Consider the following 24,767-nt stretch of genomic DNA (forward strand, 5'->3'; position numbering starts at 1 on the left):
TTGTCAACAGTGGTAAAAAGTGTTAGAGAAATCTTATAACCAAAGGGTAAGTGGATCAATGCTGCTCTAGCTTGTTCCTACTATTGTTGTGCCCTCATCAATAGTAACAATAGTAGCTTAAGCAATGTGTGCCATGTTCCAGTCCCAGGGCAGCTGTGACTACAATAGCCTGCCTCCAACAATTAAAAAGCTGCATATCCCAGGATTACAGCTTCCTATTAGCCTATATGCATTATTTTGAGTACTTTTTCTCATTCAAAAGATATAATATTGAGTTTTAAATGGTTAATCACTGTGGCAACATTCCAAGAATAGTACGTTAACTTCAAGAAAGATTTTTACACCCAAGCTTATTAAAATGCAGTAAATGGTTATGTATATTAGTGTCTGGTATAAGTGTGTGTTTCGTACTTTCAAACTCAAAATATATCCATTATTGCCAGTTGTTTTTAACCACTTCACAGCTCGATTATAACCTCATTCAGATGATATCGAAGTCCATTAGTCCACTATTCATAATTGTCTGAAACTGGTGATTTCAAAATGTAAAAACATACCAGATGTTTGATATTTACACAATGAAATGGTCCAGTGTCTTTCATCTTAGACATTTGGTGACAGTTTTAAGTCTCTGAAGAAGCCACCGGTCAGTGTAGACAAAATCCAAACAAAGTAACAAGGAAAAATATAAAAATGGGTGAGTTATTCCAAATTGTGGCTTTAGATAACACTCCTCCGATGTTTCCTGTGGCCAGTCGTGGGGTGAGAAGCTGCTCCTGGAAAGTGAAGTCATCCATGTTGTCGGCAATTTCTGAAAATAAAAAAGAAAGAGACAATACAACATAAGCCAGTGTTCAACATGTTTTATCAGTTTTGTCTCAATGTATCTAAAGAATTACAATATAAAAAGTAACTATTTGAGGTTAAACTTAAAGGTGTACTATTGGTTTGCCTGAAATGTTCCACAGTATAGCACTGAACTGATCTATCTTAATGGAGGGCTAGGCCAAGTTACAAGTCAGATCTGTGGAGATCTGTGGTGCCGACCCAGCCACACACACATTTCTGGCAAGGGAAAAATATCTCCATCGACAGCAGGTGGTGGACTATTCGAATAAAAAATATATTACAGAAATGGTCAAATAAATGTGCCAAACTCCGGACTAAAACTACAGAAAAACAGGAAGTGCATTAATTATACTTATTCAATGGATAAGGAGATGGAAGAGAAATAAAAACTAAACTTTTAACTATTAAGTCCATAAATGAAAAGAGAAAAAAGGATACTAGACATTCTGAGTAAAACCTAAGACCTATAGTGCTTGTGTCTGCTATATAGTTATAATCCATGACACCCGTGGATGTTAAAATTTGCACATGTTAAATCGCAATATTCATCTAAAACGAAAACTGCAGTGCCCAATAAGAGCGGACGTTGTAAACATCATCATAAAGCACCACATGCTGTGGGCACCTCCTATGGATAGCTGCAGATCACGCTAGCGAGACGTAGATTGTTTTCATTTGTACCAAAATGACTATGCTGCCAAATTCTATGTGCATCATCGATTAAGAAAATAAAATTGGAGAATGAAGTAAGTATAAAGCAGTGGGGGTATACTGGTGGCGATGAAAATGGGAGTTGACTGGCAAAATGGCACAAATCACTCCAAAAACAACTTTAAATGAGTAAATTGTGCGGGGAAACAACCATAACATGATTAAAAGCTCTGAAAAGTTGAATAGGTCTGCTTTAAATATAAATGTTGTATAAATGACCTATGACATAAGCCTATTGTTGTTTGATAAATGTGTCTAGTTGAGGCAGAGAGTGCAGTTTGAGTGTCACATGTGTGGTATGTCTGCTCTGCTATGTAAAGATCTCTATCACAGCTGTGAAAACAAAACACAACATTTCTACAGATGTTTCATGCCTTTGTTGCTGAATCACCAGACGTATATTTCTACCGGGAGACAGAGGCAGACGCAGACAAATCAGGGGACTTTATGGAGGAGATGAACTGTGGTGCTGAGACCCCGGCAGGTAAAAACATCACACAGGGTCCAAGGGAGATGAAGATAGATATGTAAGATGATAGGGGGTAGAGTGGCTAGTATTATGGCCTCACACAAGAGGGTCCCTGGTTTGATTCCCTAACCTTTCTGTTTGGTATATTGTCTGGATGGGTTTTCTCCTGGTATTTCTGTTTCCCCCATCAACCTAAAGCATGAACAATAGACTAATAGGGTACTCTTGATAATTACCTGACAACCTATGGACCTTGAGTTTGACCCAGCAGCCCTGAACAATGGGTCAAATGCAAAGGACAAACAAATTTCATTCTTGGACAATACCTTAACCTTAAAGCACACAGGTCCTATAATTTAAATGTGCACAATGTAAATTTTATGGTGGTAGGGCCGCCATCTGCTTGTCTCCATGGAGATGTTATTGCGTGGTCTGGAATGTTTCACAGCATGGCATTAATCCTGCATAAACTTTGCATTTATCCAGTTACAGTTGTCTTTATTGCAGAGCACACTCACCTTGCCACAGATCTGTCCTGTAAAATGCGTATTACTTATCTTTATGGAAATAGGTAAGTTTAATGCCATACTTCTAAATATTCCAGGCAAAGCAATACAATTTCCATGGAGACAAGCAGATGTCAGGCCGACCACCAGAAAAGTTCCACAGTGTGCCTTTAAATTAAACCTGTGAAAATGAGGAGAGTCTGAAGAGGTTGATAGTTTTACTGCAGCGGGTGAAATGGTAGATTGGCAGAGGGGAGAGAGAGTGCATGTATAGAGGTTTCAGAATGATGAGAAATGAACACTGTTGCTATAGCGGTTCACAGTTTATAACAGAATATATCTTTTTAATGGTTACAACAAGTCTGTGGTTGCTTGACAGTGACAGAAGGTAAGTCAAGGAGAAATTATTGAGTTTTATTTTAAAAAGTGGCAACATTTTCTGAGGATTTATGAGAAATCAAAAATGAACACACCAGACCAATTTGTCAACACTTTTTGAGTAAGAAGACCTCAAATCCCCAAAGGTGTTTTAAAAATCACAAAGACAGATGCTGATTAGCTTACCAGAATTTTAATTTAGAAATGGTTGTATGTTTTGATGAAGTAGATGCCATGCTAAACCAAAACCATAAACAAACATTTCCCCAAAGAGAGAGCTATAAAACCATAATTTAAATGAGAAAAAGAAAAAGTGAAATTCATAACAACATGAGCGGTGATGAGAGAGGATTGCAGGAAGACCACGTTGGACTCATTCCCAGTAAAGAGTGTGTTTAGTAAGTTCTGACACTGGTTCATTTGGAAGAGGCATGCACCCATAAACCAAAAGCTGCTGGTATGTCCCTTGCTCCTATATACTGTTGTTGTTTCATTGAGCAAAACACTTGTAAAAATGATTGTTTTAAGTTGAAAATGACTGTATGTGCAGCTTTGTGGATAGATTAAAACACCGCTCATGTGTTGTTAGAGCAGATTTATTATTATGAGATCAGTCACAGCACCAGGTCTTCCTCTGTCTGACCTCCTGTGTCACCCTCACATCCTCCTCCACATCTCCACTGCAACCAAAAGTCTGCACTCACAGACCCATAAACCAGCACCCTCTCTGCTTTTCTCTGCCTCTCTGCACCTCCCTCTCCCCTCTTTCTCCTCCCCCGTACCCCTCCTTGCCCCCCCCCTCTGCCCCCCCCCACTCCTCTCTTTCCCTCTCTACTCCTCCTCTCTGCTCCTCTCTCCCAATCTCTGCTCCCCTCCTCCTCTCTCTCCCCTCTGCTCCTCTGTCCCCCTCTCTGGTCTTCTCTCCTCTTTCCTCCTTCTCCCCCTATCTCCTACTCTCTGCTCCCTCTCCCCTTCTCTCTCTATCTATCCCTCTCTCCCCTCTCTGCTCCTCTCTCCCCTACTTTCTGCTCCCTCTTCCCTCTCTCTTTCCCCCTTCCCTTCTCTGCTCCTCTTTCCTCCCTCTCCCCTTTTCTCCTACTTTCTGCTCCCTCTTCCCTTCTCTCTCTCCCTCCCTCTTGGTACCTTTCCCCCCCTCCCCTCCTCTGTCCTCCCTCTCCCCCTCTCTCCTGCTCTCTGCTCCCTCTCCCCTTCTCTCTCTTTTCCCCTTTCTCCTCTCTCTGCTCCCTCTCCCCCTCTCCCCCATCACCTTTGAGGATGTGCTGAGAGAAGGGGATTTTAAATCTGTGTCTTTAATAAATGTTCCCTATCTGCTCTGATGATAACCCCACACACTCCTCTGGTTCACTCCCTCTGCTCCTCACTAGTTTAACAGGCCTCTGTGACGCTCACTGCTCACAGTTATTGTGTCTGGTGGCATTTTTTTTCATATTCTTTAAAGGTGCACCATGTAACTCTTCTAACTCCATGTAGATGGAGTAGCCAGAAAGTTCCACAGTATTTGAGTATTAAGTAAAGCCAACTCATAATAACAATGCACATTTTCAAGACACAATACCGTGGAACATTTAAGGCAAAGGAATAACAACATGTGTACCTTTAAAAACTCATAAAATATGAATTTATGAGACTGTGCAAAATGTAAAAACCCCCCAAAACAAACAAAAAACAAAACAAACAAAAAACACTTGACTCTTCTATTGGGTATGAACTGCTAACACAACATATTTCGACCACCATGTTGCCTTTTATTGTTTTGAAAATGCTACATATGTAGAAAGCAGCGTATTAACAACTTTCACTTTTGTTTTTTGACACTCTGAGTCCCTCCACCCTTGCTCTCTGTGCTAAGTCACTCCCCCTTCAGAGAGCTATCACAACCCAAATGCTGTGCATTATGCTAATGAAAGTACTGCATATCGCATCAGGTTTGTGAAGTTGTAGTGTATTGTTTTGTATGATGCTTTTGTATATTTATTGAAAATTGTTGTATGGGAGTCTGGGTGACTTAGGCTTGTGGGCTGAGCATTGGACAGAATCTTATAGCTAGCCATATGGAGGGTTTGAATAGGGCCCAAGAGAGGTTGCTACATTACCCAAACATGCATGGATGACATCTAAAACATCTTCAGGAGGATGAGGGAACAACGTTGTAACATGGTAAGATAGGTAGATTTTGCATAATACCTCCTCTTTAAGAACTATAGCATTAAAGCAAATGATTTTTATCTGATGTAGATAAAATAGCTGCGCAGAATAGCTCTTGTGCCTGTGTGTGAGTGAGGAGGGCAGACAGGAGTAAGTGGGCTGAGTTATATGGCTGGAGCAGGATATCAGTAATAAACGACAGCGCAGAGGAACGCCAGCTATGAGACGGACGGCACGCAGACAAAACACATTTCTCAAATACTTCACCACCAAACTTAGAGCAATAAACCAGGGCAAAAGCACTTAATGGAACATCACTTCAAGGAATCATCTGAACAAAGAGGAGTTATTGTAACGAGGGCTCAAATGTGGCCAGTAAATTCAACTGCAGTCAGAGCAAAGCAGAGCAGAAAAGAAAGGCTATTTGTGAAATCAATGCAGTGTAGAAAACTGATGAATGTAAATGTAACAAGCCTAAAGAAGGAGAAAGGGAATATTGGCTGTACAGACATGTGACCTAATCAGGACAAGTTACAAGTATGTTTTTTGAATGGGGAAATCTTTCAAATCAGTAAAGAATCATTTGCCTGAAACCCATGAATGTACAAGATAGATCAGCCATGCTGTGAAACATTCCAAGCAAAGCAAAAGCATCTCCACGAAGATAAATGTAATCCATACTATCCATACTGAATCTACTTGGTCCAAACTCACAGTGTGATAAAGCTACAGTCTCTTTATACAAATATCTTAAAGGGCCTGATTTTGAATCATGAGTCAGAAACATGTTTTGGTTTGAAGCGTTAGCCCCACCCACTTAGTCCATTCTGCCACTGTGATATCGCTCCATGACACAGAAACAACTGTCTGGGATATCATGTCATGTCATACAGTCATTTCCTCCATTCTCTCCATTTGCTTTTTTAAAATCACCATTAAAATGCACCATGACACAGAATCAAGTGTCTGGGTGTCAGGCTGTTGTTATCCCATGATTCTTTGTGTCTGATTGGATGAAAAGTGTGACCCTGTCAGTCAGCAGACTTTGCTACTGCTACCCGAGAAAATGCTATGTAATGCTATGTAAAAATGAATAGATGATATTTTACAGTCATTTTTTCTTATTTAGCAGTTTACCATATGAGGCATGATGTATGAAGAGCATTTATCTGCACAAGAATACATCAACTCAGGTACAGACCCTTTAAGGAGATCTAACAGATGTAGGACAGGTTTCTCTCTCTAAAAGATAAAGTCCACAATGAACCAGTCCTCTATATGTCAGACCAATGCACAGGGCCCAGACACAAACAGTAACTGCATGTCTCACATACCTCTCTCTTTCTCTCTCTCTCTTTCTCCTTCTCTATCCCTTTCTCTTTTATCACTCCCCCATTTCTTTATCTCTCTCTGCCCCCCCTCTGTGTCTCCTCTCCTCTCTCTGTCTCTTTCCCCCCCTCTGTTCTTTTTTCTCTCGCTCTTTCTCTCTCCTCTCTCTCCCGTTCCCCCTGTCTGTCATTTTTTTCTCTCTCTCTGTCTCTCTCCCTAAGTCTCTCTCTTTCCCTCTCCTCTCTCTCCCGTTCCCCCTCTCTCTGTCCTTTTTTTTCTCTCTCTCTCTTTCTCTCTCCCTTAGTCTCTCTCCCTCTCTATCCCTTTCCCTCCATCTCTTTCCTCCCCTCTCTGTCCTTTTTTTCTCTCTCTATCTTTCCCGTCTCTCTATCTCTACCCCCTTCTCTCTCTCTCTATCTATCATTCTCTCTCCCTAAGTCTCTCTCTGACCCTCTCCTCTCTCTCTCTCTCTCTTTCTCTCTTCTGATAACGTTACAACAATTATGGCATTGACCCATTTTGTCTATAAGATTCAAAACTGTGTTAAGAACCAGCAATAAATAAATAGACAAAGAATAAATGTAAAATAAAAAAAGATGTTATAGAAAGAGAACTCCAGTCGATTAATATGTAATAATGTAATTTCAGACATTCAACACAGTTTGAAACATGTTCTGAAATGTCATTCTTTGCATTAGTTTAAAAATTTTTGTCAGTTTTTTCTGTACAGGTTTAAAATGTGAACTTTGAACAGACTGTATTGTATTATTTAAACATAAATTGCAAATCTAATCGCAATGCTTGTCAGAAATTTTTTTTTAAAAATCATATAACCCAAAATCTGGAGTTACATTTTGCTTCATTTGCAGTTGTTTCATTATTTCTGGTCCTCTTGCTCTGAGCTCTCTTAAATATTCCCCAGCTAGTTACCTCATAGAAAACTAACCCAGAAATTTCCTGTGCCATTTTTGCTAGACTCATTCTGAGCGTTCAGTACTCAAATTCTGTTACCTACAAACACCTATTTGGTTGATGGCTCTGTTGCTATATGGATGCTTAAACACATTTTCACACACATGCAAGAAACACACTCAAGAATTATAAATGCCACAGTAACCACAGTCATGTTTAAAAGCTAATCAAAGCATGATATGTCCACTTTAAGGCCTCACAATGGGCCTCACATGAATGCTCTTAAACTATTACATGACTAATAATTTCAAGCATTCAACACAGTTTGTTTTTAAATAAATACTGCAATGATATAAATCAGACTAGAGATAGACCAATATATCGGTTGGTAGATATATAGGGCCAATATTTGTAATTTTTAGCGCATCAGCTATTCGATTTAAATTTATAGCACAAGCCGATATTTTCTTTTGATCGATCAGCTGCCTAAAAAATACAGATAAAGCTTTATTTGAAGACTTTAGTGCAAAGAGATAACTGCCCAAAACATGACTACACATCTCTCTTATAGGTTTACAGTAAAAAAAAAGGTGGCTGGTAAGCTTGTAGTAGACTTAAATGACAGAATTTGTGGAAAATAATAAAAATCTGCCCTAAATATTGGCTTAAAAATATCAGCAGACCTTATCACCATCACAGTTTCTCTGTATTCTAAACAATCGGTATCGGAATCTCTAAATCAGACTCAAAATCAAATTGGAAAATTAAAACTAAAATATCTTTCTTGATGTATACATTTGTTGTACCAAATGTCTGAAGCAGGTAGTGCATTTTTTAACTTTTCAGAAATACCTATACCCGTGTTCTCCAGTTGTAACCCCCCCCCCCCCCCCCCTTTTTTTCCCCTCTCTCCCTCGCTTGGTCCCTTATCCCTCTGTATATAAAAGCTGTATCCAGTTGCACCTCAGTCCTAATTGGCTCTGTGCTCCAGTCTGCTGCTGACAAATACATCTTTCAAATCGTCTCTCGGAAAAACGCACACTCTGCCCTCCCCTTCCTCCTGCTCAACTCTTTTCCTCTTCCCCCTCTCCTCTTCCTCTCCTATTCCCCCTCTGCTCTTCCTCATCTCATTCTCTTACTCATCTTCTGTTCTTCCTCCTCTTTTACCTCTTTGCCTTCTCTTCCTCCCCTAGAAATGTACAAAAATGTTCTGAAATGTGATTCTCATATCAGTTTGTCAGGCCAGCTTTCAGGCTTTTTGTCAATTCTTCTGGACATGTTTAAAATGTGAACTTTACACAGAACTGTATTTCAAAAACATAAGTCACAAATCTAATGCAATGCTTGTCAGAAATTTCATATTTTTCCCAAAGTCAAAAAGAGTCACTATTTGTTATAAAAAAAAAATCTAAGCCTGTCTAAATCTGTCTGGTTTTGAAATGCCTGGTAAGTAACGCCCACGTCATGATTGTCTGACAAACTATTAAATTAAGGACAGAGGGAAAGAAAGAAATGAAAGAAGAGAGAGAGGAAGAGAGAGAGAGAGAGAGAGAGAAAGGTAGAAAGAAAAAAAGAGAGAGACAGAGGAGAATGAAAGGAGAGAGGAAGTGAGAGGAGGGGAGAAAAAAATAAGGAAGAGAGGTGAGAGACAGAGGAATAAAAGACTAAGGCAGGGGTGGGCCAACTTTTTGTCACACAGGCCAGAGGGGCCAGGCCTACCATCCAGGACTCCTCAAACTCAGAGGAAAGAGGTCCTACCCAGGTACCCCTGGACGAAGTACCCCTGGATGAGAGCGCTCTGGTCAGGGCACTCTGCCAAGAGTTGGAGCGAACGAGGGCTGAACAAATCAGGTCCAAATGAGTCAATTACTGGACCTCAGGCTCAAGAATCAGGAGAGGATTGACCAAGAGAAAGACTTGGAGATCCAAAATCTCACCGACGCCCTCCAAAAGAAGGATGAAGAACTGCTTCACAAGCTCAAAAAGGTCACAGCAAACACAAACGTGGCAGACTTGGAGTTTCAAAAAGTCACTCCTTTGCTCCAAGAGAAAGAAAAGGAGATGGTTTCCCACATCAGTGCCCACAAACAGCTGAGAAACCTGTACATCTACGCAGGACAGGAAAACATGCAGCTTAAACAGGAGCTTCGCAATGCCAAAAACATGACAGCTAAAATGGAGCTGGAGTTGTATAAGTTTAAGGACAAGCTCCAGAAGAAAGAGAAAGAGCTGCATAGAGTTATCAGTGTACATAACAATATCAGACAGCATTTTGACAGTGCACTGAGGGACAAAATGCAGCTCACACAAGAACTGGCCTTTGCCAAAAGAAACATGGAATCAATGACCAGTACACTTGAAGAACAGGACACTGCAATCGCTGCCCTGAAACAACAAGACTGGTCTGATCCAGAGGCCTCCAGCCAGAAATAAACAGTCCAGAGCATGAGCGGCGAAACTAGGACTGACGAGCAGAGGGACGACAAAACACCACCAATGATGGACATCAAAACAAGCATTAACAATGGTGAAGATGCTACAAACAGAAAAAGACGAGCTGTCCAGAAATGTGCAATCTTCAAAGCTGCAGTTGCTGCAGTTGCTGCAATCGTCCGAGAAAGAGGTGTGCTTCCCTAAAATGGAGAAGACAAAACTAAAATCTGCTTTTGAACCCTGCATTAAGACAAAATAAAACTCAATACAATTATTTTAAATATTTATTATTCATGTTTTATTGTTTTACAATCCAAACCTGACTTACATGCAGCCGTACAACTGGTCACTATTATGAAGGATATTGTTGAAACCTGAAGTAAAAGTAAAAATACAAAAAATACATTTAACATAGTTTTGATGTCATACTTTAAATAAGGCCTGAAATATTAACATTAGGTCTGTATGACAATGCAATGTGATGTTATTTAGGTTATATTGGTAGGATTACTGAAATTCGTCACAAAAAGTACTGATTATGATCAATTGGGCCAGTTCAACTGAAGGCTGGAGGGCCAATAAAAATTGGTCTGAAGGCCGCATTTGGCCCCCGGGCCATAGTTTGGACGCCCCTGGACTAAGGTCAAAGAGGCACTGGAGAAGGAGAGGGAGAGAGATGAAGAGAAAGAAAGAGAGTGTTGGGAGCGACAAAATAAGACAGTGAAGGGGAAGAAGGATAAAGAGATATGTGGAGAGAAAGAACAACAGAGAGGAGATAGAGGAGAGAGAAAGAGAGAGAAAGAGAGAGAGGAGGAGAGCTGTGGTAGAGCTGATTCAGTCCATATGTGTCTCACTTACCCTCTCAGATACGTGTGAGGAATGTCTCTACACAGGTGCCTCTTATGAAAGCACCAAACACAGATTTACCACCTGATCTGGCAAGCGCCCTCAGCAGCACTCTACAACTTACAACCTGCGTCACCATCTGACAGCTTCAAGAGAATCTGGGCTCTGAGAAACATTTTTGGGTTTATAAAGAAATGCTCTCAGAGGATTAAAGGCGCTATATAAAGGTGCACTTTATAAGTTTTATGGCAGAGGGTCCAAAACTTTCTTGTCTCCATGGAGATGTTGTTATTTTGCCTGTAATGTTCCACAAAATAAAAGATGACTCCACCAAACCCAGTATTTTTGGCAATAAATTGGAACGCTGTGATGCATCTGAATACATGCTTTTTGCACCTTGCCGCTCAGGTGTGCTTTGGTCTTAAAAATGACAGGGATTTAATAAATGAAAGATTAATAAATTTATGCCATACTGAAACGTTCCAAGAAAAGCAATAACATTTTCATGAGACAAACAGGTGGCAAACCCTTCATCAGAAGCGTTACATAGTGCATTGTGTTTTAGTTTTCAGTCATCTTATATAAGCAGCTTAAGGCACAGTGCCTCTTTTTTGCAATCTTAAAAATGTAAAAAAATAAGTTAATTTTAAATGGTTTACAGTTATCCAAAGTTATTCCTCACTTTGTACTAATGCGTTCCTAGAGTTTCACAACTTTCAGAGGCCAAAGTGGATTTTTTGCCATCACAGTAATGCTAACAACAACTAGCAAGCTAACAGAACACCAACATTACATCCTGGTTCTCAGACAATATATCTGTACTGGGGCAAGCCAAATCTTACTTTATATGAAAATCAGGTACAGTCCCTTTAAACGGCAAAGCTCTATTTGACTCCAAAGACCTAAACCTTTGCACAGTAGCATAAATAACACATTTGGAGGAGTTTTTTTTTTACTGCAATAAAAAATAAAAATGTGTTTTGCCAAAATAGAAACCATTTGAGAAAGTTAGTCCTGAAACTTCTCCTTGATAGCACTGGACTTCCCCATCTGTCAAAGTTATGCCCAAATCTCACTGACACATTGTAAATTATGGAGTAGAGTCCTAATACACGTCAGGCCTGTTATTTTAAAGAGTACACCCAGTGACCTCTCCCTCAGCTGGTCAAATCCAATCTATTAAGAAATATATTTTTAGCCCGCTTTCTCTGCTAAAGTGATGGTGCAAAGAAAAGGAAATACGTGCAAGAGGAGAAGCACAAACTGGAAGCAGAGACATAAATTTGGAGCGAGATTTCTGAGTGGCGAATGAGACTGGAAACCAAAACAAATCAAACCTACAAAGAGTTGATTTTGTGGAGGATATAAGAGCAGTGTGAAGGCTGGAACAGGACGGTCCGTAGAGAGGGTCTGAGGGCCTGGATACACTGTAAAATCTGACAGGTTAACTGTGAGCTGGGAGACCAATGCTTCCTTTAATTTATGACTTGTAAAACTTTATTTAAGGGTGTCTAAACACTAATAATATGTCTAGATGTCATGTCTAAAACTAACATTTTTAAAGGTGCACTGTGGAACTTTTCTGGTTGAGGGTGGGGATGTTATTACTTTGCATGGAATGTTCCACAGTATGGTACTAAAATAATTTATGTCATGGGTGAAATACATTTTTTAAAGGCTCTAATCTGCTGAATATGATTTTTTTTTTTTTTTCTTATGTTATAATGTCATTTCCTCATCAAAAACATAACTAGAGTGTTCTGCCTTTAATGGCACTGAGACAGATTAATTGGATGATATATTGGATCTATTAGTACATTAGTGAGTATATGGTACATTGATTGAAAGAATCACCACCTACAAATATATTGCATTTTGACTTGACAAAAGTATATCCTTTAAAATGCATATCTCAAAATTGTGTAACAGTTTAAAATCAAAATTATAATTTTATTATAGAAACAAAATGTTGTTCAAGCACCCTTTCTTTCTGTTCTAGATTACTACTTCTACTTTCACTAAGCCCTCTGTTTCAAAACAAGGGCTAGATTTAAAACTCATCACTGTACACTATGAAAAAGTAGGTTGGCCATCACTATCTGCCAGAAGAGAGCAACACTGTATAAAATGTATTTATAAGGGACTACAACGATAGACTGCCTCCATATCTCACTTGCTTAATATGAGACTCATGATTGTCTACATCTAAAACTGGCCACACAAGAACTGAAAGGGAGAAAAAGAACTGGTTATTTTGCTTCCCAAAAATTTAATCGATTTCAAAAACATGTGAAACTGGACACTATGATGCCACTAATGCATTTGAATAATGTGGTAATAAATATTTATAATCACACCTGCACCTGTTTTTAATGTTTTAAATGAACCTATATAGTCATTTTTTTTGGTTTGTTTTTGTTTGTATTGTTCCGTAAGGGTCCGGTGCTTGAAGATCTGGGCGGCAGTCGAAGGCGGGGGCCTCGACGACCGGATCTCTGGACATGGAGACTGGCTCTGGGGACATGGAATGTCACCTCGCTGGGGGGGAAGGAGCCGGAGCTTGTGCGGGATTTTGAGCGTTACCGACTAGATATAGTCGGCCTCGCCTCCACGCACAGTTTGGGCTCTGGAACCCAACTTCTTGAGAGGGGCTGGATTCTCCATTTCTCTGGCGTTGCCCGCGGGGAGAGGCGGCGAGCTGGTGTGGGCTTATTCATTGCCCCACAGCTCAGCCGCTTCATGTTGGGGTTCACTCCGGTGAACGAGAGGGTCGGGGACAGGTCTCTCACTGTTGTGTTGGCCTACGGGCCAAACAGCAGTGCGGAGTACCCGGCTTTCTTGGAGTCCCTGGGAGGGGTACTAGACAGTGCACCAACCGGGGACTCCTGGGGGACTTCGACGCCCATGTGGGTAACGACAGTGACACCTGGAGGGGTGTGATTGGGAAGAACGGCCTCCCTGATCTGAACCCGACCGGTGTTTTGTTATTGGACTTCTGTGCTAATCACAGTTTGTCCATAACAAACACCATGTTCGAGCACAAAGGTGTCCATCGGTGCACGTGGCACCAGGACACTCTAGGTCGGAGGTCGATGATCGACTTTGTTGTCATGTCATCTGACCTCCGACCGCGTGTCTTGGACACTCGGGTGAAGAGAGGGGCTGAGCTGTCAACCGATCACCACCTGGTGGTGAGTTGGATCCGCTGGCGGAGGAGGAAGCCGGACAGTCTGTTGGGAACGCCTGGCAGAGCCCTCTGTCAGAGGCGTCTTCAACTCACACCTCCGGGAGAACTTCTCCCTGATCTCGGGGGAGGCTGGAGACATGGACTCCGAGTGGGCCATGTTCTCCACCTCTATTGTCAATGCGGCCGCTTGTAGCTGTGGTCGTAAGGTCTGTGGTGCTTGTCGCGGCGGCAATCCCCGAACCCGGTGGTGGTCACCGGAAGTAAGGGATGCCGTCAAGCTGAAGAAGGAGTCCTATCGAGCCTTGTTGGCTTGTGGGACTCCTGAGGCAGCTCATGAGTACCGGCGGGCCAAGCGTGCCGCAGCTCGTGCGGTTGCAGAGGCAAAAACTCGGGGTTGGGAGGAGTTCGGGGAGGCCATGGAGAAGGACTATCAGACGGCCTCAAAGAAATTCTGGCAAACCGTCAGACGCCTCAGGAGGGGGAAGCAGTGCTTCACCAACACTGTTTACAGTGTGGGTGGAGAGCTGCTGACCTCGACTGGGGATGTTGTCGGGTGGTGGAAGGAATACTTTGAGGATCTCCTCAATCCCCCCTCATGTCTTCTGAGGAGGAAGCAGAGACTGGGGACCCGGAGGCGGACTCGTCCATCACCCTGGCTGAAGTCACCGAGGTGGTTAGCAAGCTCCTCGGTGGCAAGGCTCCGGGGGTGGACGAGATCCGTCCCGAGTACCTCAAGTCTCTGGATGTTGTGGGACTGTCTTGGCTGACACGTCTTTGCAACATCGTGTGGCGGTCGGGGACAGTACCACTGGAGTGGCAGACCGGGGTGGTGGTCCCTCTGTATAAGAAGGCGACCGGAGGGTGTGTTCCAATTACAGGGGAATCACACTGCTCAGCCTTCCCGGTAAGGTCTACTCCAGGGTACTGGAGAGGAGAATCCGACTGATAGTCGAACCTCGGATTCAGGAGGAGCAGTGTGTTTTTCGTCCCGGTCGTGGAACACTGGACCAGCTTTATACTCTCCATCGGGTCCTCGAGAGTTCATGGGAGTTTGCCCAACCAGTCCACATGTGTTTTGTGGATTTGGAGAAGGCATTCGACCATGTCCCTCGTGGTGTCCTTTGGGGGGTGCTCCGGGAGTATGGGGTCCAGGGCCCTTTGCTAAGGGCTGTCCGGTCCCTGTATGACCGGAGCAGGAGCTGTGTTTGCATTCCCGGCAGTAAGTCAGACCTGTTCCCGGTGCATGTTGGACTCCGCCAGGGCTGCCCTTTGTCAACGGTTCTGTTCATTATATTTATAGAATAGAATTTCTAGGCGCAGCCAGGGGCCGGAGGGGGCCTGGTTCGGGAACCACAGGATTTCATCTCTGCTGTTTGCAGATGATGTTGTCCTGATGGCTTCATCGAGCCAGGACCTGCAGCAGGCACTGGGGCGGTTTGCAGCCGAGTGTGAGGTGGCTGGGATGAGAATCATCCATCCATCCATCCATTTTCTTCCGCTTATCCGGGGCCGGGTCGCGGGGGCAGCAGTCTAAGCAGGGACTCCCAGACTTCCCTCACTCCGGACACGTCCTCCAACTCCTCCGGTGGGACCCCAAGGCGTTCCCAGGCCAGCCGAGAGACATAGTCCCTCCAGCGTGTCCTGGGCCTTCCCCGGGGCCTCCTCCCGGATGAGAATCAGCTCCTCTAAATCCGAGGCCATGGTTCTCGACCGGAAAAAGGTGGTTTGCTCTCTCCGGGTGGGTGGTGAGTCTCTGCCCCAAGTGGAGGAGTTCAAGTATCTCGGGGTCTTGTTCACGAGTGAGGGAAGGATGGAGCGTGAGATTGACAGGCGGATCGGTGCAGCGTCTGCAGTGATGCGGTCGCTGTATCGGTCCGTTGTGGTGAAGAAGGAGCTGAGCTGGAAGGCGAAGCTTTCGATTTACCGGTCAATCTACGTTCCTACCCTCACGTATGGTCATGAGCTCTGGGTAATGACTGAAAGGACAAGATCGCGGATACAAGCAGCCGAAATGGGTTTCCTCCGCAGAGTGGCTGGGCGCACCCTTAGGGATAGGGTGAGGAGCTCAGTCATACAGGAGGAGCTCGGAGTAGAGCCGCTGCTCCTACACGTTGAGAGGAGTCAGCTGAGGTGGCTTGGGCATCTGCTCAGGATGCCCAAGCCGCCCTAGGGAGGTGTTCTGGGCATGTCCCACCGGGAGGAGGCCCCGGGGAAGACCCAGGACACGCTGGAGGGACTATGTCTCTCGGCTGGCCTGGGAACGCCTTGGGATCCCACCGGAGGAGCTGGAGGACGTGTCTGGGGTGAGGGAAGTTTGGGAGTCCCTGCTTAGACTGCTGCCCCCGCGACCCGGCCCCGGATAAGCGGAAGAAAATGGATGGATGGATGGATGTTCTGTATTTTGACAGGGCGCTCATGAAAAGAACAGTTTGAGTGCTGTCACTGGGCTCTCCCTGTATAAATAAAGATAAATGAAAATGAAAATTAGCACTTTTTCAATATCCTGTTTGGGCTGACCATCACACTAAAATATTTTAACAATGACCAAGATGTGCCAAAGTAAACGGGAAAAGAGTGACAGCTAAACTATGAAAATGTGCCGTGATGTTTTGTGACCTCTTCTGAATACAAGTCAAACATGAACCATATTTGTCAAAGCTCTCAGTTTCCTGTTGACCTCTCCTTTGCTGTATTCTTCTCAGTGTTATGGGACGTCAGAGTTCTTAATTATGAGCCCTCCCCTCTGCCCCAGTAACACCCCCTTCCCTTCACACACAAGCACATTCACCCCTCGGTGCTCTGCTGGGGTTTGCGCTCTCATTGTGAAAAGGCCATGTCCCATCTGGGGACCATAAGCACTACTTGATGTAAAATGTTTGGAAGCCATTAGTCTGTATGATTCAAACACCAGCTTCAAAAAAGAAGGGCTATGTTTGTTAATTCTCCACTGGAAAATCCGCCGCTTGCTTGTCTCTATGGAGATGTTATAGCTTTGCCTGGAATGTTCCATGGTATGGACATAGACTGTATAAAGAAATGGACTAAGAGAATTTGGAGCCAAGTTCCATATTTGGAATTCCGACTGTGAGAATCATAGCAACCGCAGAGCCAATCTGGAGTGAGGCTGGTGAAAGTAACACCCCTTCATGCCCACACCGCTGGCTTAGCAGGGGACAGGTGCTTAGCAACGCTGTCAATCAAACTTGTTGCTAATGCTAGCGGGTGCAACCTTGGGGAAAGAAGGCACCTCATGGGTCTGTTATTAATGTTCACATCTTAATTTGACAGACAAAATAGCAAAATAAAAATACCAGGCTCGTGTAGAGCAGCTTAATAAGAACATTTTAAGATCAAAATGATCAGCCTGACAGCAGCAGTTAAGGAGAGGGGGGTGACAGTTTTTCAGTAGAAAGTGAATTGCACCATAGAGATGGACATTGACAGCGAATTCCACCATAGAATTGTAAGCTACCCTCCAGCTCAGTTTAAACTATAGAGATTGTAGAATGTCCAAGTCCATCTCCATAATCCTCTATGTGCCTCCTCGTCTGTTACATTCTGCTCTGTGAAATGCAGGCGACAGATTGAGACGAGAGTTTGTTGTTCCTCTGTCACTGCCCCAACACATGCTCCACGCTCCACATTCCTCCATCTGAGCCCAGAGAGGGGCACTGGGCTGGGCTGTGAGTGCTGTGAGTGTGGTGCTTTCTAAAGTTTTTCATTCAATCATTTTTGTGTTCAGTTTTAGTGCTCCTCCATTTGCAGGTTCCATTACAAAAGAAAACTGAATTCCGTGAACCGGACATTGAACTACCGTAGGTATGAACTGTGACTCAGGTAACAGTTCAAACCTTAGTGTACTTCATTGGGTTAACTATTAATAACAGATACTCCTTACTGTAAACAACTAGGGTTAGTTTCAGTGTAGTTAGCTCCTCTTTTCAGACAGATATAAGGCTGTGACTTACAAAACCCTGTCAGAACTGAAGAAACCTCTTGGATGAGTGGTGAAACTTATATATCCTCTTAAATCTTTTGTCCAGTTAAGAGAATTCAGATTTCTTTCCACACTATACAGATGTCAATTTTAAAGCCTAATAGAACCCTTTCCAGCTGCTGTCTGTGTAAATGCAAAAGAAGAGGACATGTTGGTTCCTCATACTATAAATGGGGACTGAGGGTTTATTGGGACTTGATTCTCTGTGCTGTTATCTGTGAAAACCTATTGTCCAGAGGTGCCTTGTGTGGTATTAAATAAACATGGATAACAAATGTCTAACCTACATTTGGAGTGAAATGGATTTGGTCTTGTTCTATCACAGATAATTTCTTTACAATGTGCTTCAAGACGATAAAACAACTTTGCTCAAATCCCAAGGAAACATGACAGACTTTCCGTCCAACATTCCGATGAGTTAAACAGTCTTTTTGAGAAATTCCCACAAAATGTCTACAGTGTTTTTGGTCTGAGGGGATGGAGAATGGTCCCCCTGTTCGCTGGGCTGATGGACACGACCCAGGACTCAGACTGGAACCAATTTAGAGCGTCCAAAAAGTGCCGGGAAATGTAAATAAAGCAGCACAGCAAACACATGATTTTCAGAGGAGAGCGCAAACATGGAGCGGAGACAGAGAACAGGGCTGAGACGGGATCTCACAGCCAGAATACATGAGACCAGAGGGAACGGAAAACAGAGCTACACAAGTACTGCAATATCAGATGTTTAAAGCACAAAGATGTAGAGAAGGAAAATACAAACAGTAGCAGAAGAGGGTCAAAAATATCAATACAAAAGCCTTAGACTTAAGAACTACAGCAGGGAAACAGGGTTAGTATTTACCTTAAGAAGCCTTTTATGGTCAAAGCTTAATACATGACTTTCTCCTGAGTAGGAATATACTATACAACATAGACGTTTAAGAACCTTTTAACATGATATTACCCACTTGAAGTTGAATATAGAGTGATTCAGGCTGGGCAGCAGTAGCTCAGTGGTTAGAGCACTACTCCCCCAAACTGAAGGTCAGAGGTTTGATCAAACCAGGTTCTGTCATTGTCTCCTTAAGCAAGACACAGATTGGCAGCCTCACTTCTGTCTGTCTACCCCAGGGCAGCTGTGGCTACAGAAGTATAGCCTACCTCAGAATGAGTAATGACTGCAGTGTAGCTCTTTGGGAGGCTTCAGCAAACCTGTCAAGTCTATTAAGAATGTATAGTATTATCAGGCACCTGCATCTTCTGAGACAGTGAAGTTTGAAAAACATTGATAGAAAGCTGCTGTTGCTATGCTGTGTAGAAATCAGAATAAGTTAAAAAACAAAGAGGAACACTTAATGCCAGACATCTAGAGCTATGGGCCAAACATGCATAGACAGTACATTACTTTGACATGTGCAGTTGGAGTATGGGAAACATGGTAGTTTCTACAATGAGCAAACCCTGAAAACAGCTCCTCAAATGAAAGCAGTGGTCCTCTGTGCTGAGCCGAGCTTAGGCCTCATCCTGGGGAGGATTTAGGCAGATCCTCAGAGGAAGACTAACACAGTCCCATGTGCTCAGGACCAGGGCATCTGACATATGATACATGTGCTGCTTAAAGAGCTGCTTTCTTTACAATAGTTCCCTTACTTTTTTTGGTTAGGAGGGATGAAAGTTGACACCAATCTGTGCCACAGACTTTACATGCACTATATCCATCTGAAAGAGGCAGCAGTGACACAGTGATACAGCATTAACCCTCTAATTCAAAGGTTGCCAGTTTGATCCCAGTTCCAGCGAGTGCCATGCATGCAACCACCAGTGGTCACAAATAGAGTTTGGATTCTTAGCCCTGCCCAAGCCCAACCCAAATGTCCCTGCTTTGTTTTTGGGTCCAGGGTGTGAAGGGTGTTCCTTCACTGCCACATACGCTCTCCATGGATGATTGACAGCTGCACTGAGCGCAGCCACAGCAGTGTTCTTCTTCTTCTCGCCCCAAGAAATGTTTCACTCCAAATAAAGTGTCCAAATATGTGACATGAGGGTAGAAAAATCCCTTCAAAAACATTCTTTATGTGAGCAATGCTTCTCCACAAATGTGACCTGTAACTTGTCCAAGTGGTGTTACCTGTTGTTTCCATGGAGATGGAAACACTAGTTCAGGCAGGTAGTAACATAAAGATAAGTTGTTGGTGGACTGTCCACCCAGAAAGTACCATAATGTACTTTTAACTTAGATCATATTAAATGGTCAAAAGCTAAAGAAGTGTATCATATCATGAGTCAAAACAAATGAAGAAAGCTATAAGCACAAATCAAGAGAAAATGTACAGAAATGTAATGTCAAAACATGTCTTTCCTGTCCTGAGCCTGTACTGGACTGAAATCCAGGGGTGCTGACACAGATGGAGATGGGTTTCGTTATTTGTGTGAGGGGTGAGGAAGAGGAAGAAGTGGAGGAGGAGGTGTGTATGGGGCAGGACCTGGTTTACACTCTGTTTATGAGTTCAAGCCAATGATGTCACACAAATGTCCAGTGAAAACACTTCATCACCCATAGACAGAAATGAGTTTTCAATGGACTCTCACCTTATACTGCGCATATGGCCCTGTTAAGTACAAGTATGTTATGTACCAGAAGTACAAGTATATAACAAGCTAGTGATGAAGTGTTCTGGGATATTTGGTTTGGTTTGGTACAATGGCAACTATTAAAATAGGCAGTTTATGATAGCTGAAACCTGCTCAAAAATATATAACATTGCAACAAATTAATATAATGTAAAGTAAAAAAAAACCCTCACATATTTAAACTAATAATAACTCTGATAGCATTTCTGAATATAGTTAAATTTAATGACAAAACATTTAATGATTAAACAATGCAGTGCTTCTGTTACTAGTTTACTTATATTCTGAGACAACTTAACTTCTAAACCTTTGTATGACTATTGCAGGTACATTTTTTAAAGGTCCACTCTGTAATTTTTTCTGGTGGAGTACCTGTCACCTGCTCGTCTCATGAATATTTCGCAGAGAAGAGGCTTTAAAGCAGCTCTGCTTGTGTACAAGTCTCTCCATGGCCTAGCACCAAAGTACATCTCCGACATTTTAGTGTCAAATGAACCATCTCACACTCTGAGGACTTCAGGGACCGGCCTCCTGCTGTTGCCCAGAGTCAGGACTAAACATGGGGAATCATCATTCCAGTTTTATGCAGCTAAAACCTAGAACAGTCTTCCTGAAGATGTGAGACAGGCCTCTACTTTCACAATGTTTAATTCCAGGCCAAAAACAGTTCTGTTTGGCTGTGCATATGACTGAAAGGGTTTTGATTCTGCACTCATCTCTTTTAATGTGAATTTTACAATGATTATTTATGTTTTGATTTGTTTGTATTGTGATTTTAATGTTTTTCTTATTCTGTAAAGCACTTTGAATTACTTTGTGTACGAATTGTGCTATACAAATAAACTTGCCTTGCCTGTTGTAGCACAGGCATAGAAAGATGTACTTAAATATATGCTACAGTATATGCTATTGCTTTGCCTGGATCATCAACAGTATAATATAAGAGCGATTCCCACAAAACATCGGGAGTATATACTCAACACTTTTCAATCCAGATGTTTTTATTGTCAAAAAAATACTTGGCACTGGAGTCACCTTTGATTCCGTGGAGAACGCTTAATGCCATTCTTTGAAATATTCCGGACAAAATAGCAACATCTCCATAGAAATAAGATTTACTTTTTCCTTTGATTTTTCCTTTTCCCAAGAAACAGTTAAAATGTTTTATAAAATGTACCATAAAGTATTCTTGGGAGTCCACCTCTGGTCAGTGGCCTGTATGCTGTGTACAGATGCTTCTACACCTGAGCTCTGTGTGACATATGGTGTGCACATGTCAATTCTAATCCTCGTGTGGGATGGTTTTAGTCAGACCCAGGCCAAATATTTGAAGTGCTAAAAAGACCCGTTAGAGACTCCTGCTTTGTGTTGAGTGATTTGAACAATATGTTTGTATCAAAAAGTGAAACGGCTTTATCATGGAAATGAGACAGACCCGAGAAGCTGCTCCCACTATATATTTTGTTTTGATGTATTAGGTTGATGTATTAATCCAACTGTGAAGACTGCACTTGAATTTTCTTGTTGCAAACTCCTGTCACCTGTCAGTGTCTAACTATCAGAGGTGGGTAAATGGTAAATGGTCACTGGTCACACTTTTATATAGCGCTTCACATCGAGGAACCCACATTTATACACCAGTGAATACATACAGTGGGGGCGAGATGGGTTAAGCATCTTGCCAAAGGACACAACAACAGTATTCATCTCTTGGAGCTGGAGTTGCACTGCCAACCTGTGTGTAAAGTGGATCTGACAGCTCAACCGATGATCAGTGGATAAACACTCTAAAACCTGAGCTACTGTCACCGTACTGTAGTCAAATATTGTACTGAAGTGAGAGTACTTCAGAATAATCTTACTCAAGTAATTAGCCTTAATAAAGCATAAAGAAAGACTTTACTTATAATAAACAAATTGTTTATTACAAATTATTCAGGTTTAGTAACTACTTGATTAAGGAATTTGGGTTTAGGGGTAGGGTATTAAGTAGTTACTAAGTCTGAATCCTGGTTTGAGAAAAAGTCTAGACCACCTTCCTCTCAGTTCTGTACTATGGGACATTATTTACATGAACACAGCCTCCTCAGCCCTCCACTGCTGTCCATCACAGTGCTCTACGTTTCATCACTAACTCTGACTTCAGGACCCATCACTGTGAACTGTACTCTCTGCTCTCCTGGGCCTCACTGTGGCTCAGGAGACAACAGCATTGGCTTATGTTCATCTATAAGGCCATCATAAGAAAACTGCCCTCATACCTGTGTCAGCTGCTGGCTCCAGCTAATAGAGGGTACAACGCCTTCTCCTCACAGCAGCTTCTGTCAAACATCCCAACCAAAGAAATAAACAGCAAACTGGGCAGAACAGCCTTTTCCTACACAGGTCCCTGGGCCTGGAACAATATTCAAAACTCTAACTTATTTCTTATTAAACTCTACAAACTTATTTCCTTGAATTCTTTTAAATCTCTGCTTGAGAAAATTTTAGCTGAAATATGCAGATGTTACTCTTGAGCTGGACATCTGCCATATTTGAAATGTTTTAGATATGTTATTATTCATATTGTAACTAATTTACTGTGTCTGCCAAGGTGCCTCTTGGCCAGGTCTCCCTCGGAAAGGAGATTTAATCTCAACGGATCTGCTGCTAAAATAAAATAAATTCATTCTCAATGAACTATTTATTCATGATTAACTAACTCTTTCTTTAGGCTATTTGAAGATCAAAAGATTAAATCATGCAAAAAAAAGTTTTTTTTAAGAACCAACAAGAGAAAAATACACTCTATATCTAAAGAAGCAGTGCAAGAAGCACAAATATTCAAATCATTGAATTTTGTCAACATAAATCTCTTCATGTGTAGAGTAACTCACAGTGGGAAAAGAAACCAAAACCTTTGCTCAATTAAGAGTTAGTTACTCCCCAGCAATGTGTAGAAAATATGATAGATATACAAACTGATATACAAACAGTATCTTTAAAAAAAATGACACAAAAACAGTTTATCTCTGTCTATCACCTGTTAAATTCTCCTTTTGAATTACCCCTTGGGTATAAATAAGTTGAAAATGAAATACTGTTCTGGCATGTATATTTTAACAACAAGCTTTCCAATATGGCCAACAGAGAAAATGTGAAGCCTCCCACTGTTCAGTGCTCCCCACACATCTGCCTTCGGAAAACCACGGCCCTAAACTCACTGTTAATCAGACAGAGCATAAACATTTAGGTCATAAATCGTTTTAAATCTTTTTTTTTTTTCTTTGTATTTGAAAGAGGGCCCTGATTTATGAACACATCTGCTCTTTCATCTGTATCCACTGTCTCTCCTGTTACATAAATTATCCCACTTAAACTGTATTGACAATATAATAAAAGATTTGAACATAGAAAATACTATTATAATTCATTTTGATTGAAAGTAATGTCTTTTTTTCAGTGGTTAAACGTCGATAAAGTTTACATATTGCATGTGAAAAGTATTTAGATATGAGTTTCTGAAGAAGTACTGTTCAACCTCCCAACGGGAACAGGTTTTATTGTTTTTATCAACTAATTATTAATGACAGCAGGAGTAGATTTACTTTGGGAACTGAATATTAGTCACTGTGAAAGATTGCAGTACTTCAAACTTTGCCAAAGCAGCACTTAACTTCACAGCAATATCCTTTTGTTCATGTTACAAAAATGCACTCATCATCACGGCCCTAAACTTCTGATAATGAACCAAATACATTATAAACTTGTCCACTAATACCAACTAGTTGTCATGATGCCTGCATTTTCTGTCTCCCTGTGTGCTCTCCCCCTTCCCTACCTGTCTGAATCCGGAGCTGGGCGGAGTTCCTACTCCTCCCGTGCGCACCTGGAGCGCATTAGCGCAATCATCACCACCTGCTGTCGAGTATATGAGGGCTCGGCAGAAGACACTCGGAGCCAGACCGTCCACGTGAAAATGTGAATCTTCCTGCTCAAGTTTGTATCTTGTTGCCTGCCTACTCGTGTCTTACCGGATTTTGCTGCTTCCCAGATTCCTGCTCTCTCACTCGTTCCTGCTCCTGACCCTGTGCTCCAGCTCCGGCATAGTCCACCCCTCGTCTTCGCCTCCTGTCCTGTCTTGGTCTCCGGCCTGCTTCCCGTCTCCTGCCCTGGCTCCCGCTCTCTGGATTACTCCTGCTTGGCCCTCCCTGGTTTCGTCTCCGGTCCTGTCTTGCTCCGGACTACCCCCGCTTGGCTTGCTCTGGTCCCGTGCCCGATCCTGTCCTCATCCGGTCCTGGTTTTCCCCAGTCCTGCTCACCACTCCGCCCACCTGGTTTGCCTCCCGTATGTTTGAACTATTCACTCTTGTTATTTCACAAACTGTTAAT

The 24,767-nt window shown here is 42.4% G+C and overlaps 1 protein-coding gene across 1 annotated transcript in view; it reads right to left on the reverse strand.

The window, feature by feature from the left end:
- Nucleotides 1–569: 569 nt before the first annotated feature.
- gpc3 (glypican 3) overlaps nt 570–24,767 on the reverse strand; it is a 279,747-nt gene continuing 255,549 nt past the window's right edge. The window contains exon 8 of the mRNA XM_055225093.1: nt 570–811. Within this exon, the coding sequence (XP_055081068.1) occupies nt 648–811 (164 nt within the window). The 3' untranslated portion in view covers nt 570–647. The remainder of the gene's footprint in view (nt 812–24,767) is intronic.

This window comes from Periophthalmus magnuspinnatus, chromosome 10 (genome assembly GCF_009829125.3).
Source record: "Periophthalmus magnuspinnatus isolate fPerMag1 chromosome 10, fPerMag1.2.pri, whole genome shotgun sequence".
NCBI classification, from domain to species: domain Eukaryota; kingdom Metazoa; phylum Chordata; class Actinopteri; order Gobiiformes; family Gobiidae; genus Periophthalmus; species Periophthalmus magnuspinnatus.